The sequence below is a fragment of the Pristis pectinata genome, chromosome 17 (assembly GCF_009764475.1).
Source record: "Pristis pectinata isolate sPriPec2 chromosome 17, sPriPec2.1.pri, whole genome shotgun sequence".
Classification (NCBI taxonomy): domain Eukaryota; kingdom Metazoa; phylum Chordata; class Chondrichthyes; order Rhinopristiformes; family Pristidae; genus Pristis; species Pristis pectinata.
The window spans coordinates 34,662,887-34,682,015 of NC_067421.1; the positions used below are offsets into that span (position 1 = coordinate 34,662,887).

The 19,129-nt window shown below is 44.2% G+C and overlaps 1 protein-coding gene across 1 annotated transcript in view; it reads left to right on the plus strand.

The window, feature by feature from the left end:
- Nucleotides 1-9,491: 9,491 nt before the first annotated feature.
- Nucleotides 9,492-19,129, plus strand: part of myo1ha (myosin IHa) — an 81,299-nt gene continuing 71,661 nt past the window's right edge. The window contains exons 1-2 of the mRNA XM_052031981.1: nt 9,492-9,568; nt 17,439-17,597. Coding sequence (XP_051887941.1) covers nt 17,472-17,597 — 126 coding nt within the window. The 5' untranslated portion in view covers nt 9,492-9,568; nt 17,439-17,471. The remainder of the gene's footprint in view (nt 9,569-17,438; nt 17,598-19,129) is intronic.

Below are 19,129 nucleotides of genomic sequence, written 5' to 3' on the forward strand. Positions count from 1 at the left end.
CTAGCGTTACGCTAACCGCTACGCTACCGTGCCTGCCCTATATACAAGCAAAGCAGAAAAAATGGAAGACAGGTGTGACAGGCAAAAATGGCCGGTCCTGATACGAACAGAAAGAACGAGTGAGTTATCTAAAGTCACAGAAAGTTACTTTTTTAGTACCTCTCAGTTGGCACTTATTATCCACCGTCACTCTGCCTCACCTCTCTTCACTTTCACCACCCAACCCAGGGCCCACTCAGTTGGCCAGATTTCCTGAGGACCCAACAATGAACTGTGTCAGGGCACCCGGCATTTGCTGAAGGTTCTGCTCAATACTTGGAACAGCCTCAAGCTGAGCCTCCACGTTCAGTTTTCATGCCACTTAATAGGATTAGGAAAAAGAAATCAGCCTTGTCTCATGTTTCTGATTATTTTCCATCACAGTGGACTGGAAATTCTGTACACGGTGTTCGGCTGATAGCACGATCAAATTCCACCTCCTATAGCTGAATAGATCAACACACTCGCTTCTGAGGCCCTTACCTCGGCTTCTTGCACCTTTAGGACTTTGTTTACCAAGCAAGGAGAGGCAGGGACTGAGTTAGATTCATAATTTCATTCCATTGATTGTCACGGCCTGCCTCTATCTGTTGGCTTCAGGCCAACGGCTGCAGAGGGATTTCCTGATTTCAGTTTCCCTTGTTGATAGTGAGGCCAAACCAAACAAAGAGCAACTAGAACAGGATAGTGAGAACTCAAACTCCATCCCGTTGCAGGAAACTAAATCCAAAGCCAAAAAGATTGAATTGTAGATTTGTTCCACGCGCGATGCTACTCTTTCCTGAGTGCATTCGAAAGGATGATAAGGTCATTAAAGTAAACCTCTGCCTGACTCGGATCACAGGTCTTATCTGATCCACTTGTGGCTGAACTCCAAAGATGCTGCTCGGTTAGGCACCAGCTAAATGTTATTGAATGAGGCATAATCTGTAGTGGAGAAGAAGTGACGCATCTCAGAGGAATAGACCATAAAACCATAAGACTATAAGACATGGAGCAGAATTAGGCCATTTGGCCCATTGATTCTGCTCTGCCATTCGATCATGGCTGATTTTTTCAACCCCATTCTCCTGCCTTCTCCCTATGACCATTAACCCCCTTACCAATCAAGGACCTATCAATCTCTGCCTTAAATACACCCAATGGCTTGGCCTCCACAGCCCTCTGTGGCAACAAATTCCACAGATTCATCACTCTCTTGCTGAAGAAATTCCTCTTCATCTAGTTCTAAAGGGACGTCCCTTTGTTCTGAGGCTGCGCCCTCTGGTCCTAGGCTCCCCCACTACCGGAAACATCCTCTCCACTCTATCCAGGCCTTGCAGTATCCGGTAGCTTTCAATGAGGTCCCCCCCTCATCCTTCTGAACTCCATCGAGTACAGGCCCAGAGACATCAAACACTGAACTAGGACCAGTCTGGACCAGTCCAGGACCAAACTCCCACCCCTGTGAAGACCTGGGTTAATTTAGAGCAAGGATGAAAGAAAGAGAGATGGAAAGAAAAAAGGAAAGGTGGAGGAGAAAAAGAAAGAGTGGTAGAAAGGAACAAAGACAAAGGAATCCCACGGAATTTTCCCTGTATATTAGGAGCAAGAAGGTAGGTCCAACTCAAGGACAAAGCAGGAGATTTAAGCTTGGAGCCAGAGGAAGTGGGTGAGGTCTTTAATGAATTCTTTGCATCAGTATTCACCAAGGAGAAGGACATGGATGATGGTGAAATCGGGATGGGGGGAGTGCGGGGGATTATTGGATACTCCAGGGCATGTCGATATTCAATATTACAAAGGAGAAGGTGCTGGGTGTCTTGAAAAAAGGTAGATGAGTCCCCAGGACCTGATGGAATCTATCGCAGGATACTGAGGGAAGCAAGGGAGGAGATTGATGAGGCCTTGACAGAGATCTCTGTAATCCTTATTAGCCATGGGCAATGTGCCAGAAGACTGGAGAATTGTCAGTGTCGTTCCTTTGTTTAACAGGGAGAAACCAGAAATTATAGGTTGGTGAGCCTTACATCAGTGGCAGGGAAATTATTGGACAGGATATACATACATCTGGAAAAACATGGGCTTATTAGGGATAGTCAGCATGGCTTCATGCAGGAGAGGTCCTGTCTCACAAACTTAATTGAGTTTTTTGAGGAAGTGACGAAGATGATTAATGATAGTCGGGCAGTGGACAAGGTCCCTCATGGTCCAGAAGATTAAGCCACATGGCATCCACAGTGAGTTGGTAAATTGGATCCAAAATTGTCTTGGTCACAGAAGACAGAGGGTAGTGGTAGGGGGGTGTTTTTCTGACTGGAGATCTGTGACCAGTGGTGTTCTGCCAGGACCTGTGCTGGGACCCCTGTTGTTTGTGATATATGTGAATGATTTGGATGAAAATGTAGGTGGTCTGGTTGGTAAGTTTGCAGATAAAACAAAAATCAGCGGAGTTGTGGATAGCAAGAAAGGTTGTCAAAACCTGCAGCAGGATGTAGATCAGTTGGAAATCTGGGCGGAGAAATGACAGATCCGGACAAGTGTGAGGTGGTGCACTTCGGTAAGTCAAATGCAAGAGGAAAGTATACAGTAAATGGCGGTACCCTGAGGAGCACTGATGTACAGAGGGATCTTGGGGTGCAAGTCTATAGCTCCCTGAAAGTTCCAACACACGTGGATAAGGTGGTGAAGAAGGCGTACGGAATGCTTGCCTTCATCAGGGCATAAAAGTTGGCAAGTCATGTTGCAGCTGTATAAAACTTTGGTTGGGCCACACTTGAAGCATTGTGTGCGGTTCTGGTCGCCACACCGTAGGAAGGATGTGGAGGCTTTGGAGAGGGTTCAGAAGAGGTTCACCAGGATGCTGCCTGGATTGGAGAGTATTAGCTATAAGGAGAAGTTTGACAAGCTTGGGCTGTTTTCACTAAAGCGTCGGAGGCTGAGTGGAGACCTGACAGAAGCTTATAAAATTATAAGAGGCATAGATAGGATAAATGGAGTCATTTTCCCAGGGTGGAAATGTCAAATACTAGAGGGCATAGGTTCACGGTAAGAGGGAGACAGTTTAAAGGAGATATGCAAGGCAAGTTTTTTTTATAGAGAGTGGTAGGTGCCTGGAACAAACTGCCAGGGAGGTGGTAGAAGTGGATGTGATAACAACGTTTAAGAGGCGTTTGGTCAAACACATGGACAGATGGGAGCAGAGCAACACTGACAATGTGCAGGGACATGGGATGAGTTTAGATTGTCACCATGGTCAGCAGAGACTTGGTGGGCTGAAGAGCCTGTTCCTCTGTTGTACTGTTGGTTTCCTATCCAGGATGTCACTAGCACTTTAGAATCAATGACAGACTTGTAGTAACTGATGTAGGCCATGCAAGAGCCAGTGTGAGACAGAAAGATCCCACACAATAATCAGAAAGCACCTTTTGGTGATAACTAATTGAGGGATTATTATTGGACAGGCCCACAGGAATAACTTAAGAAACTAGTCCCATTGTGGGTCCTTATGCCAGAGAAGGCAAATGTGGCCGCGGTTTAGACTGTCATGTGAAAGTCAACAGAAATGTAGAACTTCCTCAGAACTGCCTGGATATTTAGGCACCAGTTTCAGAGTGGGGTTTGAACCCACAACCCTCTGCCTCAGAGGAAAGAGAGTTGCCAAATGAATCACAACTCAGACCTTTCTTAACAACGGCAGCAAAGTGGAATTTTCCTCCAACACTGTGAATGTGTGCAGTGAGCATTGGGAACAAGCAACTTAATGTAGGGAAAACAGGGAAATAAAACCGGATTGATTGAAGTATTTGGTGCTTATTATGAGGGGATTGTAATCTGAAAAGACCCAATTGATAAACAAATTTTCAGAATATCAATGATTGTGCATCACTTCAATAAGGACGTACAGAATATCTAATGGAGTTTTTTTTCAAGCCATCTAGAAAGAATGGGACAAATCTTTTGGTGTCGTGTGACCAAATGAAGGCACACAGAAAGAGTCATAGAGTTACACAGTACAGAAAAAAAAGAGAGGCTTCTTTATCCAAAGAACTGTACGGCCTTCCAGGTTAATGGTGAGAATCATTCAAAATGACTTTGATTTTATTCATTCATGGCATATGGGCACCATTGGTAAGGCAAACCTTGTTGGCCTTGTTGGCCTTGTGAACCCACACTTTGTTGGCCTTGTGAAGATGGTGCTGAGCTGTCTTCTGGCTAACAAGGGAAGTATGGGATAGAACTAGATCCAAGGGGGAAAGAATGACATGACAAACTAGCAAACTAAGGACAGGGAGTAGGTTAGAACACAACAAAGGAGGAACAAGGGATCAATTAAGATGGGGAATCTAGAGAATGCGAGTAAACTTGCATGGAACATAAAAAAACAACTGTAAAAGCTTCTGTAGATATGTAAAGAGAAAAGGATTGGTGAAGACAAGTATAGGCCCCTTACTGTCAGAGGCAGGGGAATTTATAATGGGGGAACGAAGAAATGGGAGACCAGCTGAATAGATGCAATGGGGCTGTCTTCATGGAGAAAGGACACACGTAAACCTCCTGTAAATGTTAGGGAACCTGAGGTCTAGTGAGAGGGAGGGACTGGAGGAAATCAGTATCAGTAGGGAAACTGGAGACACGGGAGACTGCACATGCAGGAATCTGGAGCAACGCACAAAGCTCTGGAGGAACTCAGCAGGTCAGGCAGCCTCTGTGGAGGGAAATGGAGAGTCAACATTTTGGGTCGAGACCCTTCATCAGGACTGGGACAAAAACGATTTACTGACAGAAACAATTATGAATACAAGATAGGAGAAGGCAGGACAGAGATCACCAGTATCTGGAAGCAAAAATGGAAGTAAGGGGAAATGAGTGAGGGGAAAGCACCAGGGAGAGGAGGATGGTTTTTATTAATTGCTTAGCAGTCTCGACCTGAAACATCGACTGTCCATTTCCCTCCATAGCTGCTGCCTGACCCACTGAGTTCCTCCAGCATCTTGCATGTTACTCTTAGTAGGGAAATTGATGGGATTGAAAACCAATAAATCTCTAAGGCCTGACGGTCTGCATCCCAAAGTCCTTCAGGAAGTGGCCCTAGATATAGTGGGTGGTCACTTTCCAATTGTCTTCAGACTTTGGATAATTCCTGTGATTGGAGGGTAGCTAATGTAACCCCACAATTTAAAAAAGGACGGAGAGAATTCCAGGGATTCACCATGATAGAGGCACGGCTAGTCTGAAGGGCAAGTCCCTCTTTTGAACCAGGAATTTGTCTGGCTCCATTGCCTCTGCTGTATCCAATACTCTCTGCCATCCCTTGATGCGATGTGGAGGGAATCAACTTGGTTGAAGATTTGCTTTTGTGATGGTGGGAATCTCAGGAAGAAGCTAGGGAAGAAGGGAAGAAAGGTCAACTATCCGGCATTTCTGGCTGAACGTCAAAGTAAAAGTCAAGTTTATTGTCATCTGCACAAATACATGTATGCACAGGTGCAATGAAAAACTTACTTGCAGCAGCATCACAGGTACATAACATTAGAGAAAATTCACAAGATAAACACAAATTATACAAGAAAGAACACAATTAGAATAAAAATACTGTAAGCCAAGTCCATTGTAGTGCAATGTAGTCATTGTGTTGCTATTACTGAGGTAGTGATTAGGGTTGTGCAGGTTGGTTCAAGAACCGAATGGTTGAAGGGAAGTAGCTGTTTCTGAACCTGGTGGTGTGGGACTTCAGGCTTCTGAACCTCCTGCGCGATGGGAGCTGTGAGAAGATATATTGGCATGAGAAGAGTAGATGCAAGAAGACGATTGGCATGGCCATCTATGAATGCCAAAACCAAACTGCCAGGGGAAACTCAGCTAGTCAGGCAGCATCTGTGAAGGCAGGGGGATGGTCAGCATTTCGGGTCTTGATGCAGGGTCTCAACCCGAAATGTCAATCTTCTCTCAGCCTCCACAGATGCTGCCTAACCCGCTGAGTTCCTCCAGCAGTTTGATTTTTGCTGCAGATTACAGCAACTACAGTCTCTCATGTCTCCGCGGTTATGTATACTTTAGCCTTGTCTTTAACACACATGTGCAGGGGCCCATGATTGAGGATGGGGATGTTCTTGGAACTTTATGCTTTACTAAGGCATGTGTCCACAACATTCACAACTAAACATGGCAGGAGTATACAGCCATTGGTTGTAGGATCACATAGCCTTGAATATTTAATGTTGTTTTGCTGTTTAGCATGTCCCTAGCCCTGTGATACGGATTCTTCAAACTACTCCCTGCATACTGAGTGTAATTAGTGCCTCAATGCTGTGAACATTAACCTGGAGATAAAACTTTTGTTAGCTTGCTTAATTTGCCACTAGATTTGGAGGATTTTGGAGGTAGCTTTGGTGGTACCTCCCCAGTACTTTGAGGTGCCTATTCCAGAGAGACTAGGAATCAGCTATGTATAGGAGGGCAGGGGTTACTGTTACTCCATACACCATGAGTTTTGTACAGGATTTGGGGTCTTGATCTTCAAACACAGTTTTTCACAGAAGCTTGGGCTGTGCACTGACGGCAGTGGTCAATCTTATCGTGGATGCCTGTCTTGGCGGACAAAATTGGTGCATATCTTGCAGGGTCTCATTGTGAACCTTTGAAGTTTGGTGCTGTAACAGCAAGAATAGATCGCTGGAGGACCATTGATTTGCAGACGTAAAGGGAAAGCCCATTCTCTCATATGCTTCATTGAATAGTTAGCAACCACGTGGAGCTTGGCCACGAATGTGCACAGAGCCAAGTGATTGTGCACTGCCTCTCGACGGTTGTTACACTGCTGCACCTCAACGCCAACAAGCTTCTTGCTGGAATGGAACTAATCTGCAGAGGGTGGCGAAGATCTGGAACGAGCTGCCAGAGGGGTTGAAGGAGGCGGATACAATTACATTTAAAAGGGGTTTGGACAAGTACTTGGATAGCAAAGGCATGGGAGATAAGAACCTAATGCGGGCAAATAGGATTAGCAGATAGGCATCATTGTGGGCACGGACAAAATGGGTCGTGAGGGCCCCTTTCTGTGCTGCACGATTTTATGGTTCAATGATCTAGAGTCATAGAGCTGTACAGCACCGAAACAGGCCATTCGGCCCACCACATCCTCACTGACCATTGTAATCTATACTGGTCCAATTTAACTGCATTCGGTCTGTAGCTTTCTAAGCTTTATAGCAACATTGGAGGGGGGATAAAATTGGCCTGAATCTGCCAATTGGGTAGCAAAGAGGCTCAGTTTCCGTGGGGAGGTGGGCTGCTGCATTGATGGACAAGTCAGGCAGCCAATCATGGGATGGTGGGTTGGGTAGTTGTAGGGGAAGGTCTTGTGTTATAAATACCGGGTGAATGGAAGAGCGCAAAAATGGCCCAATAAAATGATACCTGGAGGCAGGAAGAGTCAAAAGTACTGAAGCTAATCGATCTGGGTCTACCTTTTCTTAGAGAGCAGGGCATTAGTGACATCACATCTGGAGGACTGTGCATTGTATTGGTTTCCTTATTTAAGGAAAAATGTTAACGTATTGGCAGCAGTTCAGTGAATGGGAGGGTTGTCTTATGAAGAAAGATTGGACAGACCAGACCTGTATCCACTGGGGTTTAGAAAAGCAAGAAGCATACCAGATCCTTTGAGGCCTTGACAGGGCACACGTAGAGAGGATGTTCCCTTTCGTGGGAGAATCTAGAACTAGGGATCACTGTGTACAAGTAAGGGGTGGCCCTTGAGAGGCTGAGAAGAGATGAAAGGTTTTATTTTATCTCAGTGAGTATGCGTTTCTGGAACTCTCTTCCTCAAAGGGCAGTGGAATCAGTGTCTTCTTAAGGCAGAAGTAGAGAGGTTCTTGATATGCAAGAAGTTGAAAGGTTACCAAAAGTAGACATTAACAGAGCTGAGGTTATAATCAAATCAGCCATGATCTTATTAAATGGGAAAGTAGATTTGAGGGCCAAATGGCCTTCTCAACTAATTAACATGTTTGTATGTCATAGTAACTAGTATTTGATTAGCCACTTGTGAAGGTCCTACCCAGAGTGTAGGGAGGGACTTCAAAAAAGCTGCAGCTAAATTGATGGCAAAACAGATAAAATCACAGAAAAGTAATAGTTACTTTCTTCAATCATGGCAATTTATAAAAATCAGCCGACTGATTTCATGGGGAAAACAGCTTAAACTTCATAAACACTTCTTATAGTTCTTAAAGCATTTGAATCGTGCCATTAAATCATCTTTATGGAGTGCTTTACCTTGGTAACTATTGTTTCTTTCAAAACTCCTTGGTTCACTGCAGATTATTGCCCCAAACCGGGATTGAGATTGATTGGTCTGTGGATCTGCTGCAAAAACAGGAGAATCTGGGCACATGGATTTGGTGGACAGACGGCAAGCACCGGGAGTGCTGGGGTCCTGGAAGCAAATAAGGTGGAAACCAGCAACACTTCCCCCAACCGACCCCAACCCTTCACCGCACTCCCTCAGAGCTGATCGTACAAACCACCCCTCTGTGGAGCGGCCTGCTGTTGTAGAACATTATTCACAATGTTACAACTTCGATCATAGTTAAATTTGCCTAACATTCTCCTTTCAATGTGTGTTGAACCTGAAGCACCAATTCATCCTACTCTTCACTCTATAGAGACACAAGAGACAGCAGATGCTGGAATCTGGTTTGGGGTTTTGACCCAAAACATTGAAGGTAATCCTGATGCAGAGTTTCAACCTGAAACGTCGACAATTCCCTTCCTCCCATAGATGCTGCTCGACCCGCTGAGTCCTTCCAGCAGGTTGTTTCTTCATCCCCCATTCTATGTTTAGGTTTATGTTCACTCAGATGCATTTACCCTGCATTTATCGGATTGCCAATCTCTCCCTGTTTACCATGTCTTACCGATATCTGGTGGTAATTTATTTTGATCCCTGAATTGTTTACTACACAGATTTAGGCCCCATTCTCCTTGCAGCCAAATCATTAACATTGCCGGTGATGGTCATTGTATCCTCTGATTGTACCTTCGTGTTTTGTAACTTTAAATAATGTTCACAGAACTCTTAACCAGCAAATCACCAAATAAAAAAAATGTAATCAGCTTCTTCTGAGCACCAGTCCCAACACTTTATTTGGCCACTTGCAAATTGTCCTTGAACACTCCTTCCACCCTATTCTTCAGCCACTTTAATTCAAACTGGCAACAATATTGGTCTCCATTGCTGACTTCCTGTCCAGAGGTCATAACCCCACATTTTGTTTTTCTATATCTGAGCCCTGGTGTTATCGGTGGCATTTGTTCACATTGGAAATCGAATGTCCTCCCCCAACATCCACCCTTCAGCTTGAAATAAATAATGACATTGCCTTCCTTGTGGTGGAGCTCTGATCTGAATCTCCGAAATATCCTCCAACACACTGATACCACATATAGAGACTAGATGAACTCACGGGCACAACTCTTGCAAAAGACCTGAGTAGCAGAGCAGAGGAAACAAATTTATACCAAATCCACAAGGAATGTAAGAAAGGTAAGTTTATGAGATTAATGTGTAGATTAAAGAAAAGCTGTAGATGTTGAAAATCAGGGAACATGGAAACTGCTGAGAACACACTGGTATTAAGGAAAAGGTCTGTTCTGAGCTGCCAAATTTGATTACTACCCTCGAGGCATTAACCACATTTTTCTTTTTACAGCTACTGACTGACCTCCTGTGGTCATTTTCTTTTAGAATGGGTGCGTTGCAGAAGATTGTTAAATGGGAAAGAAATTTGGCATCTTATATGCTTGGTGCAGCTTGTGTAACATCAGTTTTGTAAAGTAACATGAACTTGTTCTCAAAGGCAGAGGATGTACATCCTATAAGGACCTTCAACATTCCCAACCGTTTTGTAGAGGTGGGAGTAACTGGGATGATTTCAAACTATCTGCCTTTATAAATCACAACGCTGGTAATGACATGCTGGTAACTTGCTGCAGGAAGACTTTTGTATGTCCCATCAGACAGATTAGGCAAGAACTGGAAAAGACGTTCTTTTTAAGAAAGAACTAAACATTTAAATAAACAGGTGATTGGAACACAGGAGCATGGATCAGTTTGGTTGAGGTGGTTTATTGTATAAACACCTTTTTAACCAATGTACCATTAAATGTTGCATTTTGACATGATGGAAATCATCACAGAACAATTACAGAACAGTATTGGTTTCTTAATTTAAGGAATGCATTGGAAGCCACTTAGAGAAGGTTTAATAATTGGTAATTGGTTTATTGTTGTCACATGTACCGAGATACAGTGAAAGGCTTTCCTTGCATTGCCATTTAGCAGATCGTTCCATACATCAGTACATTGAGGTAGTACAAGGGAAAAGCAATAACAGAATGCAGAATCTAGTGTTACAGTTACAGAGAAAGTGCAGTGCAGGCAGACAATAAGGTGCAAGGACCATGATGAGGTAGACTGAGAGATCACGAGTTCATCTTTAGCGTACAAGATGTCCATTCAAGAGTTTTACAACAGTGGGATAGAAGCTGTTCTTGAGCCTGGCGGTATGTGTTCTCAAGCTTTTGTATCTTCAGCCTGATGGGAGGGGGGAGAAGACAGAATGTCTGGGGTGGGTGGGGTCTTTGATTATGTTGGCTGCTTTCCCGAGGCAATGGGAAGTGTAGACAGGCGGCAGGAATTGTAGACAGTACTGGTCTGATACCTGGAATTGGAGGGTTATCATCTGAGGAAAGGTTGGACAAGAGAGGCGTGTATCAGTTGGAGCAAAAAACAAACTGCTGGAGGAGCCCAGCAGGTTGAGCAGCATCTTTGGGGGGGTGGGGGAGGAATTGTCGGCACAGTGCAGGGTCTGATGTCCTGATGTAGGGTCTCGACCTGAAACATCGACAATTCCTATATCCCCCCAGATGCAACTCATCCTGCTGGGTTCCTCCAGCAGTTTGTTTTTTGCTACAGATTCCAGCACCTGCAGTCTCTTCGAACATAGGGCATAGAACATTACAGCACAGTACAGGCCCTTCGGCCCACGATGTTGTGCCGACATTTTATCCTGCTCTAACATCTATCTAACCCTTCCCTCCCACATAGCCCTTCATTTCTCTATCATTCATGTGTCTATCTAAGAGTCTCTTAAAAGTCTCTAATGTATCTACCCCCATATCCTCTGCCAGCAGTGCATTCCATGCACCCACCACTCTCTGTGTAAAAAATTTACCTCTGACATCCCCCTTATGACTTCCTCCAATCACCTTAAAATTATGCCCCCTCGTGTTAGCCATTTCTGTCCTGGGAGAAACTCTCTGACTGTCCACTCGATCTATGCCTCTTATCATCTTGTACACCTCTATCAAGTCACCTCTCCTCCTCCTTCGCTCCAAAGAGAAAAGCCCTAGCTCACTCAACCTGTTCTCATAGGACATGCTCTCCAATCCAGGCAACAAATTTGATTTTTAATCGGATAATCCTTTGGATATCTTTATAATTCTTTATAATTCCGTGCAACTATGTATTGCCTTGCATTGCTATTGCTCAGTAGAATGAATGGCACCACTTGCAGAACCAATGAAAAATCTTTCAATTTAGATTGTTTCACTATTGTTATTTCTTCCTCAGTTGAGTTCATCCATAAAGAGATGTTGCCAATGAAATGCAGCACATGATAAAAGCCATTTGACTTTGCCCTACAACTATACTTCTTTCTTAATCGTGATTGGTTTAAACAGCTCAAAGATTCACCACATAGTTTCAAACAACCACTTAACTCTTTAGTTTCACAATTCTTTCAGTTACTTGCACAACACTTTCGTTTACTTTCACAACTTCCAAAACCCGCAACCTGTATTCAGATATTACCCAGCCTTAATGAAGCTGGCCAAGGATCGATCTCGGTAAGTTCTTCTCTGAGTCCCTGACTCAGGGCCTCCTTCAGCTGATCATCTCATGAAGCAACTTCTATTACATTTCTTTGCATATCTTCCAAACATTTATGCAGCTGGAATTCCAATCCTTATCCATATGAGTTCTTCAACTTCCCGCTAGTGCCATTCCACAATTAGTTTAATCATTTAGTTCCTTAATTATCAGAATGTTTGTGCTTTTGAAATTGTTCCTTTCACAAGATGTCAATTCCCAAAACATCCCCATTTGTTTGTCCTGTCCTCGGGTGAGTAGAGGGACTGAAGTTTCATGTTATATTGACAACATGTCGATTATGTGACCATTCCTTTACTGTGTTTCTTTGTTCTATGGTTCCCAGCATCTCCTCCCAGCCAGCAGAGCATCCTCCCAGAGCCTGATGGGATACTTGACGTCGCTCTGGCTGCTACAGAGAGCTCAACCGTTCTTTATTAAGACTAACGTTATGAAATGTGCATCTTGAATTGGACAATGTTTTATCCACACTTTGTTGCATTTATCTGTGAGTGATATCAGACTACAGCAGTAGGAGCTCACAGTGTAATCATGACTGCCCACAGGGAGAATTGTGTGCACCCCAGCACGCCAATAACCGTTGGTTGCTTTGGGTCTTGTCAGAGCCCTCCCTTGTTGGGCACAAAACCTAGCCTGAGACAACAAACCAGACTGCCCCTCCAGACATGCCTCTCTGCTGATACTGTCATCCTTCGGTGCAAGGTTAAAGCTCAAGCTACTCCTTAAATGAACTTTGAAAATGCTGGAGCTCTGATCAGGAAAAAACAAAAGATATTCTTTGGAGATTTGGGTAAGATGCCTTCAAAATTAGATCAACTGGTCTGTGGAGCTTGTTATCACAAAATGGCCACTGTACTTGCTTATAATCACAGCAGTCAGTAATTCACTTTATCATTTTGTTAAGATAATAAATATAATGGATGTGACATTGATGCAACAACACTAAAATGCCAGTAGTATTTTTTTCATCCTCAATGTCCTATTGCACTGATCTAGGGAATAGTTACTCTGGGATATGTGACACCACCAAAAACCATCAGATAAAAGCTCATCACCTGAAACATTAACACCATTTTTCTCTCTGCAAATGCTGCCTCACTTGTTTTTACTTAGGTTCTCATTTCCCGCAGGATTTTGATTTTGTTCCTGATAGCTATATGTCTGGTATTGGTTGGTGTCTCATGAGCACTTGCCTGGTAGAAAACCACAATCATTATCTAAAATGCCACAACACACCTCAGACAATCATTCACCCAAGCTCGGGGAAAACCATTTCCTCCACTTGCAAAAAGAAAGTTCCTTGGGAGATTAACTTCCGCACTAGGAGATAATTCTTGCTGGAACAAGATAAATCTCAGGAAAAATATTAGGTATTTTTAGAAACGTGAAGAAAAGGGAGTTTAGGTAACTAGAACTAAAATAGGTTAGTCAAGATGTACTGGACAAACAATGAAGGGACATGTAAATGGGATATATCCATTTATCAGAAGTTGATTATGCCCTAAAATAGTCCTCCCTCTGGTCGCTAGAGGCTCATCCTCATGGGCAGCAGCTTGGACCATCCTTCTTGATAGTCATTCCGCCATTGACAATCTTCCCCCCCCCCCCCCCCCCCCACCCTCTGTCTCTCTCTGTCTCTGTCTCTCTGTCTGTCTGTCTCTCTCTCCCTCCCTCTCTCTCTCTGTCATTCTCTCTATCTCCCCCTCACTCTCTTTTTCTCTGTCTCTCTCTGTCTCTGTCTCTCTCTTAGATAGACACATGAATGATAGAAAAATAGGGGGCTATGTGAGAGGGAAGGGTTAGATAGATCTTAGAACAGGATAAAATGTCAACACAACATTGTGGGCCGAAGGGCCTGTACTGTGCTGTAGTGTTCTATGTTCTACTATTGATGAGTAAGAAATCCTGTACAGAACTGATGCCCCAGTGCCAACAGAATGGGATCTCTCTCTCCCCACCCTCTCTCTTTCTCTCTCTCTCTCTCTCTCTCCTCTTTCTCTCTCTCTCTCTCTCCTCTTCCTCTCCCAGAGGCTTCAGGCCCTTGACAGGATGTGTTCTCTTCCACTTAGATGGATCTTAGAACAGGATTAAATGTCGGCACAACATTGTGGGCCGAAGGGCCTGTACTGTGCTGTAGTTTTCTATGTTCTATGTTCCCTCTCTTTCTCTGTCCCCCTGTCCCTCTCTGTTTCTCATAGGTTTAAGGTGAGAGGGGAAAAGTTTAAAGGAGATGTGGAAGGGATGTTTTTTACACAGAGAGTGGCAGGTGCCTGGAACTGCTGCCAGGGGAGATGGTATAGTACAGATACAATAGCAATGTATAAGAGGTATTTAGATAGACACAGGAACAGGCAGGGAATAGGGGGATATGGACCACGTGCAGGCAAATGGGAGTAGTTAGATTAGCTTCATGGTCGGTGCAGACATGATGGGCCGAAGGGCCTGTTCCTGTGCTGTGCTGTTCCATGTTCTGTATTCTTTTCTCTTTCTCCCTCTCTCTCTTTCGCTCTCTGGTAAAATTCTTTAGGGACGGACACAAGGTGGTCGGATGGAGAGCTGGATGCATCTTATGCTTGCTGCAACTTGTTAGTGACTTGTGTGGAGAGGGGAGTTGGGTGGAACGTTTACCAACACCTTGAAGTCTATGCAGCACCTTTCAAGTGGGAAAGAACATCCAAGGCACTAGGCAGCCGTGCTGTTCGGCAATACGGAGATCCTAGAAACAAATAGAGGAAATGTTAACGTTTCTCCGGCATTGATTATGCCCTAATTTAATAAAATAATAATTCTGTGGTGTTTCTCTGGGAATTATTGTCAGCATATTTAATAATAACCTGACTGTTTGCCAGAACTTATGATCTCATCAGTTATCTGGGTGAATGTGCTGATGTTTGGGGCCTTGAACTATTTTTAATCTCCTTATTTGAGATTTTACTGAAAGAAAACAAATATATGGATCACTTCCCCAATAACAAGCTCGTGCACATTCTCTCCCCCAACCTTTCCTGAAAACACTGGCACACTCCTGGGCAGTGTTCTATCACACACTACCTTGCTTTTGAGACACTGTGTTCCATGGGTGAACCTAAGGAGTGAGGGCCACAGGCTGTTTGGCCAGAGATCATCTAAGTCAACCCCTGATTCACTTCCAGACACACACATGAACTGCCTAACATCAGAAGTCGAATCTTCTCTCTGCCTAATCTACCAGAGCTACATCTGAGGTTAACACCTTCCACCTCTACCTCAACTGTAATTCAGCACGGTGCACCAGTCTGCCTCTGAGCCCTTGGCTCCACATATTTACATAGAACATAGAACATAGAACACTAGAGCACAGTACAGGCCCTTCAGCCCACAATGTTGTGCCGACATTTTATCCTGTTCTAATATCTATCTAACCCTTCCCTCCCACATAGCCCCCTATTTTTCTGTCATTCATGTGTCTAAGAGTCTCTTAAATGTCCCTAATATATCTGCCCCCACAACCTCTGCTGGCACCCACCACTCTCTGTGTAAAAAACTTACCCCTGACATCCCCCTTATACCTTCCTCCAATCACCTTAAAATTATGCCCCCTCGTGTTAGCCATTGTTGCCCTGGGGAAAAGTCTCTGACTGTTGACTGGATCTATGCCTCTTATCATCTTGTACACTTCTATCAAGTCACCTCTCTTCCTCCTTCTCTCCAAAGAGAAAAGCCCTAGCTCACTCAACCTATCCTCATAAGACATGCTCTCCAATCCAGGCAGCATCCTGCTAAATCTCCTCTGCACCCTCACTAAAGCTTCCACATCCTTTCTATAATGAGGTGACCAGAACTGAACACAATACTCCAAGTGTGGTCTGACCAGAGTCCTATAGAGCTGCAACATCACCTCGCAGCTCTTGAACTCAATACCCCGACTAATGAAGGCCAACACTCCATACGCCTTCTTAACAACCCTATTGACCTGTGTGGCAGCCTTGAGGGATCTATGGACATGGACCCCAAGATACCAACAGGACTACTTCATCTCCTGGTCCCTCGCTTACTGGCAATCTTCTCCCTCTCAGTGTCAGTCTGCCAAAGGCACAAATGTCCTCTTCTACCCTCTACTTGCGCTAGAACAGAGTGTTCTGAAATACTGGAGCTGTTTTAAAAGTCCCATTTAGACTGCAACCTTGCAATATGACTTTCATTAAACAGTGTTATCGAGTCGCCTGGTGTAATGACACTGTGTCAGTTTCAGCGTACATTACTCTGCTAATGCATTGCGATATCATGCAGCTGCGACCTCAGGAGACACTCCTTACAGGGATACATGCACAATACAAGTAGCAGTCCACTGATGGTGTGTTGTTGCTCCATATGGCCTTCCTGAAAGGAAGAGGCAGTGGGCTATTTGACTGCAGAAAGCATCATAGCTGACCCTACCTGACAATACATGCAGGTGGACCTGGACTCACTTTCCTCTTTTACCTTATCAGGAACTGATAGCAATTTCACACCTTTACTTAACAAGGGTTGAATTCCAAAGCTTCCTGGTCTGACTGGCTCAACTATTTCACTGACATTCAAGTTAAAGTACAGGAACAGGTCTTTTATCCCAGCTGATCTATTCTACCCAAATTTATTTCTGGCACAACCCCTCATCTAACCTAATTACTAAGCCCTTCTGCTCCCTCCATTTACCTCTTATCTGTTTATCCAGCTTCTCTATGTTACCTGCCTCAATGACCAAGTAATAGTGAGCTCCACATTCCAACCATTCTAACCAAAAATGATTTTTCCAAAATTTCCCCACTCAGTGCCTTAACTAGAGAAGCTGCAGAGAGCAGTGGACTCAGCCCAATACATCACAGGCACATCCCTCCCCACCATCGAAAGTTTCTACAGGAGACACCGCCTCAAAAAGGCGGCATCTATCATCAAAGACCCCCACCATCTGGGCCATGCCATCTTCTCACAGCTACCGTCGGGCAGGAGGTATAAAGCCTGAAGTCCCACACCACCAGGTTCAAGAATAACTACTTCCCTTCAACCATTCAGTTCTTGAACCAACCTGCACAACCCTAATCACGACTTCATATGACCACTTTGACCACTTTGCACTACAGTGGACTTTTTTTTGTTCTAGTTGTGTTCTTTCTTGTATAATTTTTCTATAATTTATGTTTAATTAGCTTTTCTTTTGAAAGTTGTGTATCTGATGCTCTGTGCCTGTGATGCTGCTACAAGTCAGTTTTTCCTTGCAGCTGTGCAAACATATACTTGTGCAGGTGACAATAAACTCGACTTGACTTGATATAAACTAGTTTTATCACCATCTGGCGATTCATGGCACACAGCAGCATACCTGCTGACGATGTTGTGGATCAGAATTCAGCTGAAGAATGTACCAGACTAGCAATGACGTATATGTGATGTATGCACTTCTCTGTCTCTGTGCAGCCAGTCATTTTCCTCTCGCTTTCTCTTCCAGAAGAAGGAAACAGGAAGCAGATTCCAAGTCAACATGGAAGGAGCTTTGACAGCCCGAGACAGAGTGGGAGTGCAGGATTTTGTGCTACTCGATTCTTACACCAGCGAAATTGCCTTTCTGGACAATCTTCGTAAACGCTTCCGGGAGAACCTCATCTATGTAACTGCTGCTCTTTACCAAATTGTCCTACAAAAAAAAGTAGCCCAGTAGAGGTTATCACTGCAATTTAAGTGGATCTACTTCTTACTTAATATGGTCTCTGAAGCTCACCCTAGCTAGTAGCAGAAAGGCACTCCCAACATAGAAGGGGCACAGCCATTGTAAACAGGCATGTTGTCTCCACCACAAGGTCCCAGCAGAGGTCACCCATGCCATCACTTTAAGACAATGAAACCTCCCAAAGGACTTTGCAGGGAGTGCAGACAGACAAAAATGACACTGCATCTTTGGATCAATGACATTTGGAACTGGGCAGGTTTCTGGCTGACTTTTTAAAAAGAGAAATGAGAGGGAACAATGACAGGGGACAGCATGTGTGGAGGGTGGGGTCAAGCATGCCACACTCCCAGCTATGACAGTGAGGATGAAGGAAGTTGGAGATGCCCTTGAGGCCTTGTCTATTCCCGAAACAGGAAAAGCATTGACAGATAAAAGGGACTTTAATAATTCCTATCTGGTGTGGGGACTGTAAATAATGCAGGATGCTGTTTTTAATTTCCTTTTGGTCATATGTTTGCTGGAAATAATGCTTTTCTGCTTTAGTTTATCATGATTCAGAAGGTTTATTTGGAATATCATGCCACTTCTTAAAGGGACCCTGTCTACCAGTGACTGCAGGGGCTGGGAGCGGAAATGCTTGTTGTCCCTCCTCCTCTCCTGTAGGGGGGACTACCTCACATTCCCAGCTGCAGGCCGAGTGAGCCTGCAGGCCATCTGCAATTGTGAAACCTCTCTTGTCCTTCCTAAACACCACATATGCTCACTTAAAAACAATAATTAAATGTGGGATTAAATTTGACAGTTTTTTTTAACTTGATCCATCTGATAAACTAATTCTAACAGCCCTATCATTGCTCCAGTTGGATTTGGTCATAGTCCACTTTAACTTGGCATTGGACAGAGATTAAATTTGCAGCCATCTGGTCTGATGTCTCAGCACCAGGGGTCTTTGAACGATCCCAGGGATGAAAGGCTTAACATATGTGGAGCATTTGATGGCTCTGGACCTGTACTTGATGGAGTTCATAAGGATGAGGGGGGATATTATTGAAACCTACTGGATAGAGTGGAGGTGGAGAGGATGTTTCCATTAGCGGGAGAGTCCAGGATCCAAAGGCACAGAATAAAAGGACATCCCTTTAGAACTGAGATGAGGAGGAATTTCTTCAGCCAGAGGGTGGTGAATCTGTGGAAATTGTTGCTACAGAGGGCTGTGGAGGCCAAGTCATTGGGTGTACTTAAGGCAGAGATTGGTGGGTTCTGGATTGGTAAGGGGGTCAAGGGTTATGGGGAGAAGGCAGGAGAATGGGGTTGAGAAAAGAAGAAAAAAAATCAGCCATGATTGACTGGCGGAGCAGACTCAATGGGCCAAATGGCCTGATTCTGCTCCTGTATCTTATGGTCTATGGTCTTTAGGGAAGCAGAGATGAACCTTCGGAGCACTTGCGCCTTTGACCACTGCTGAATCCCCA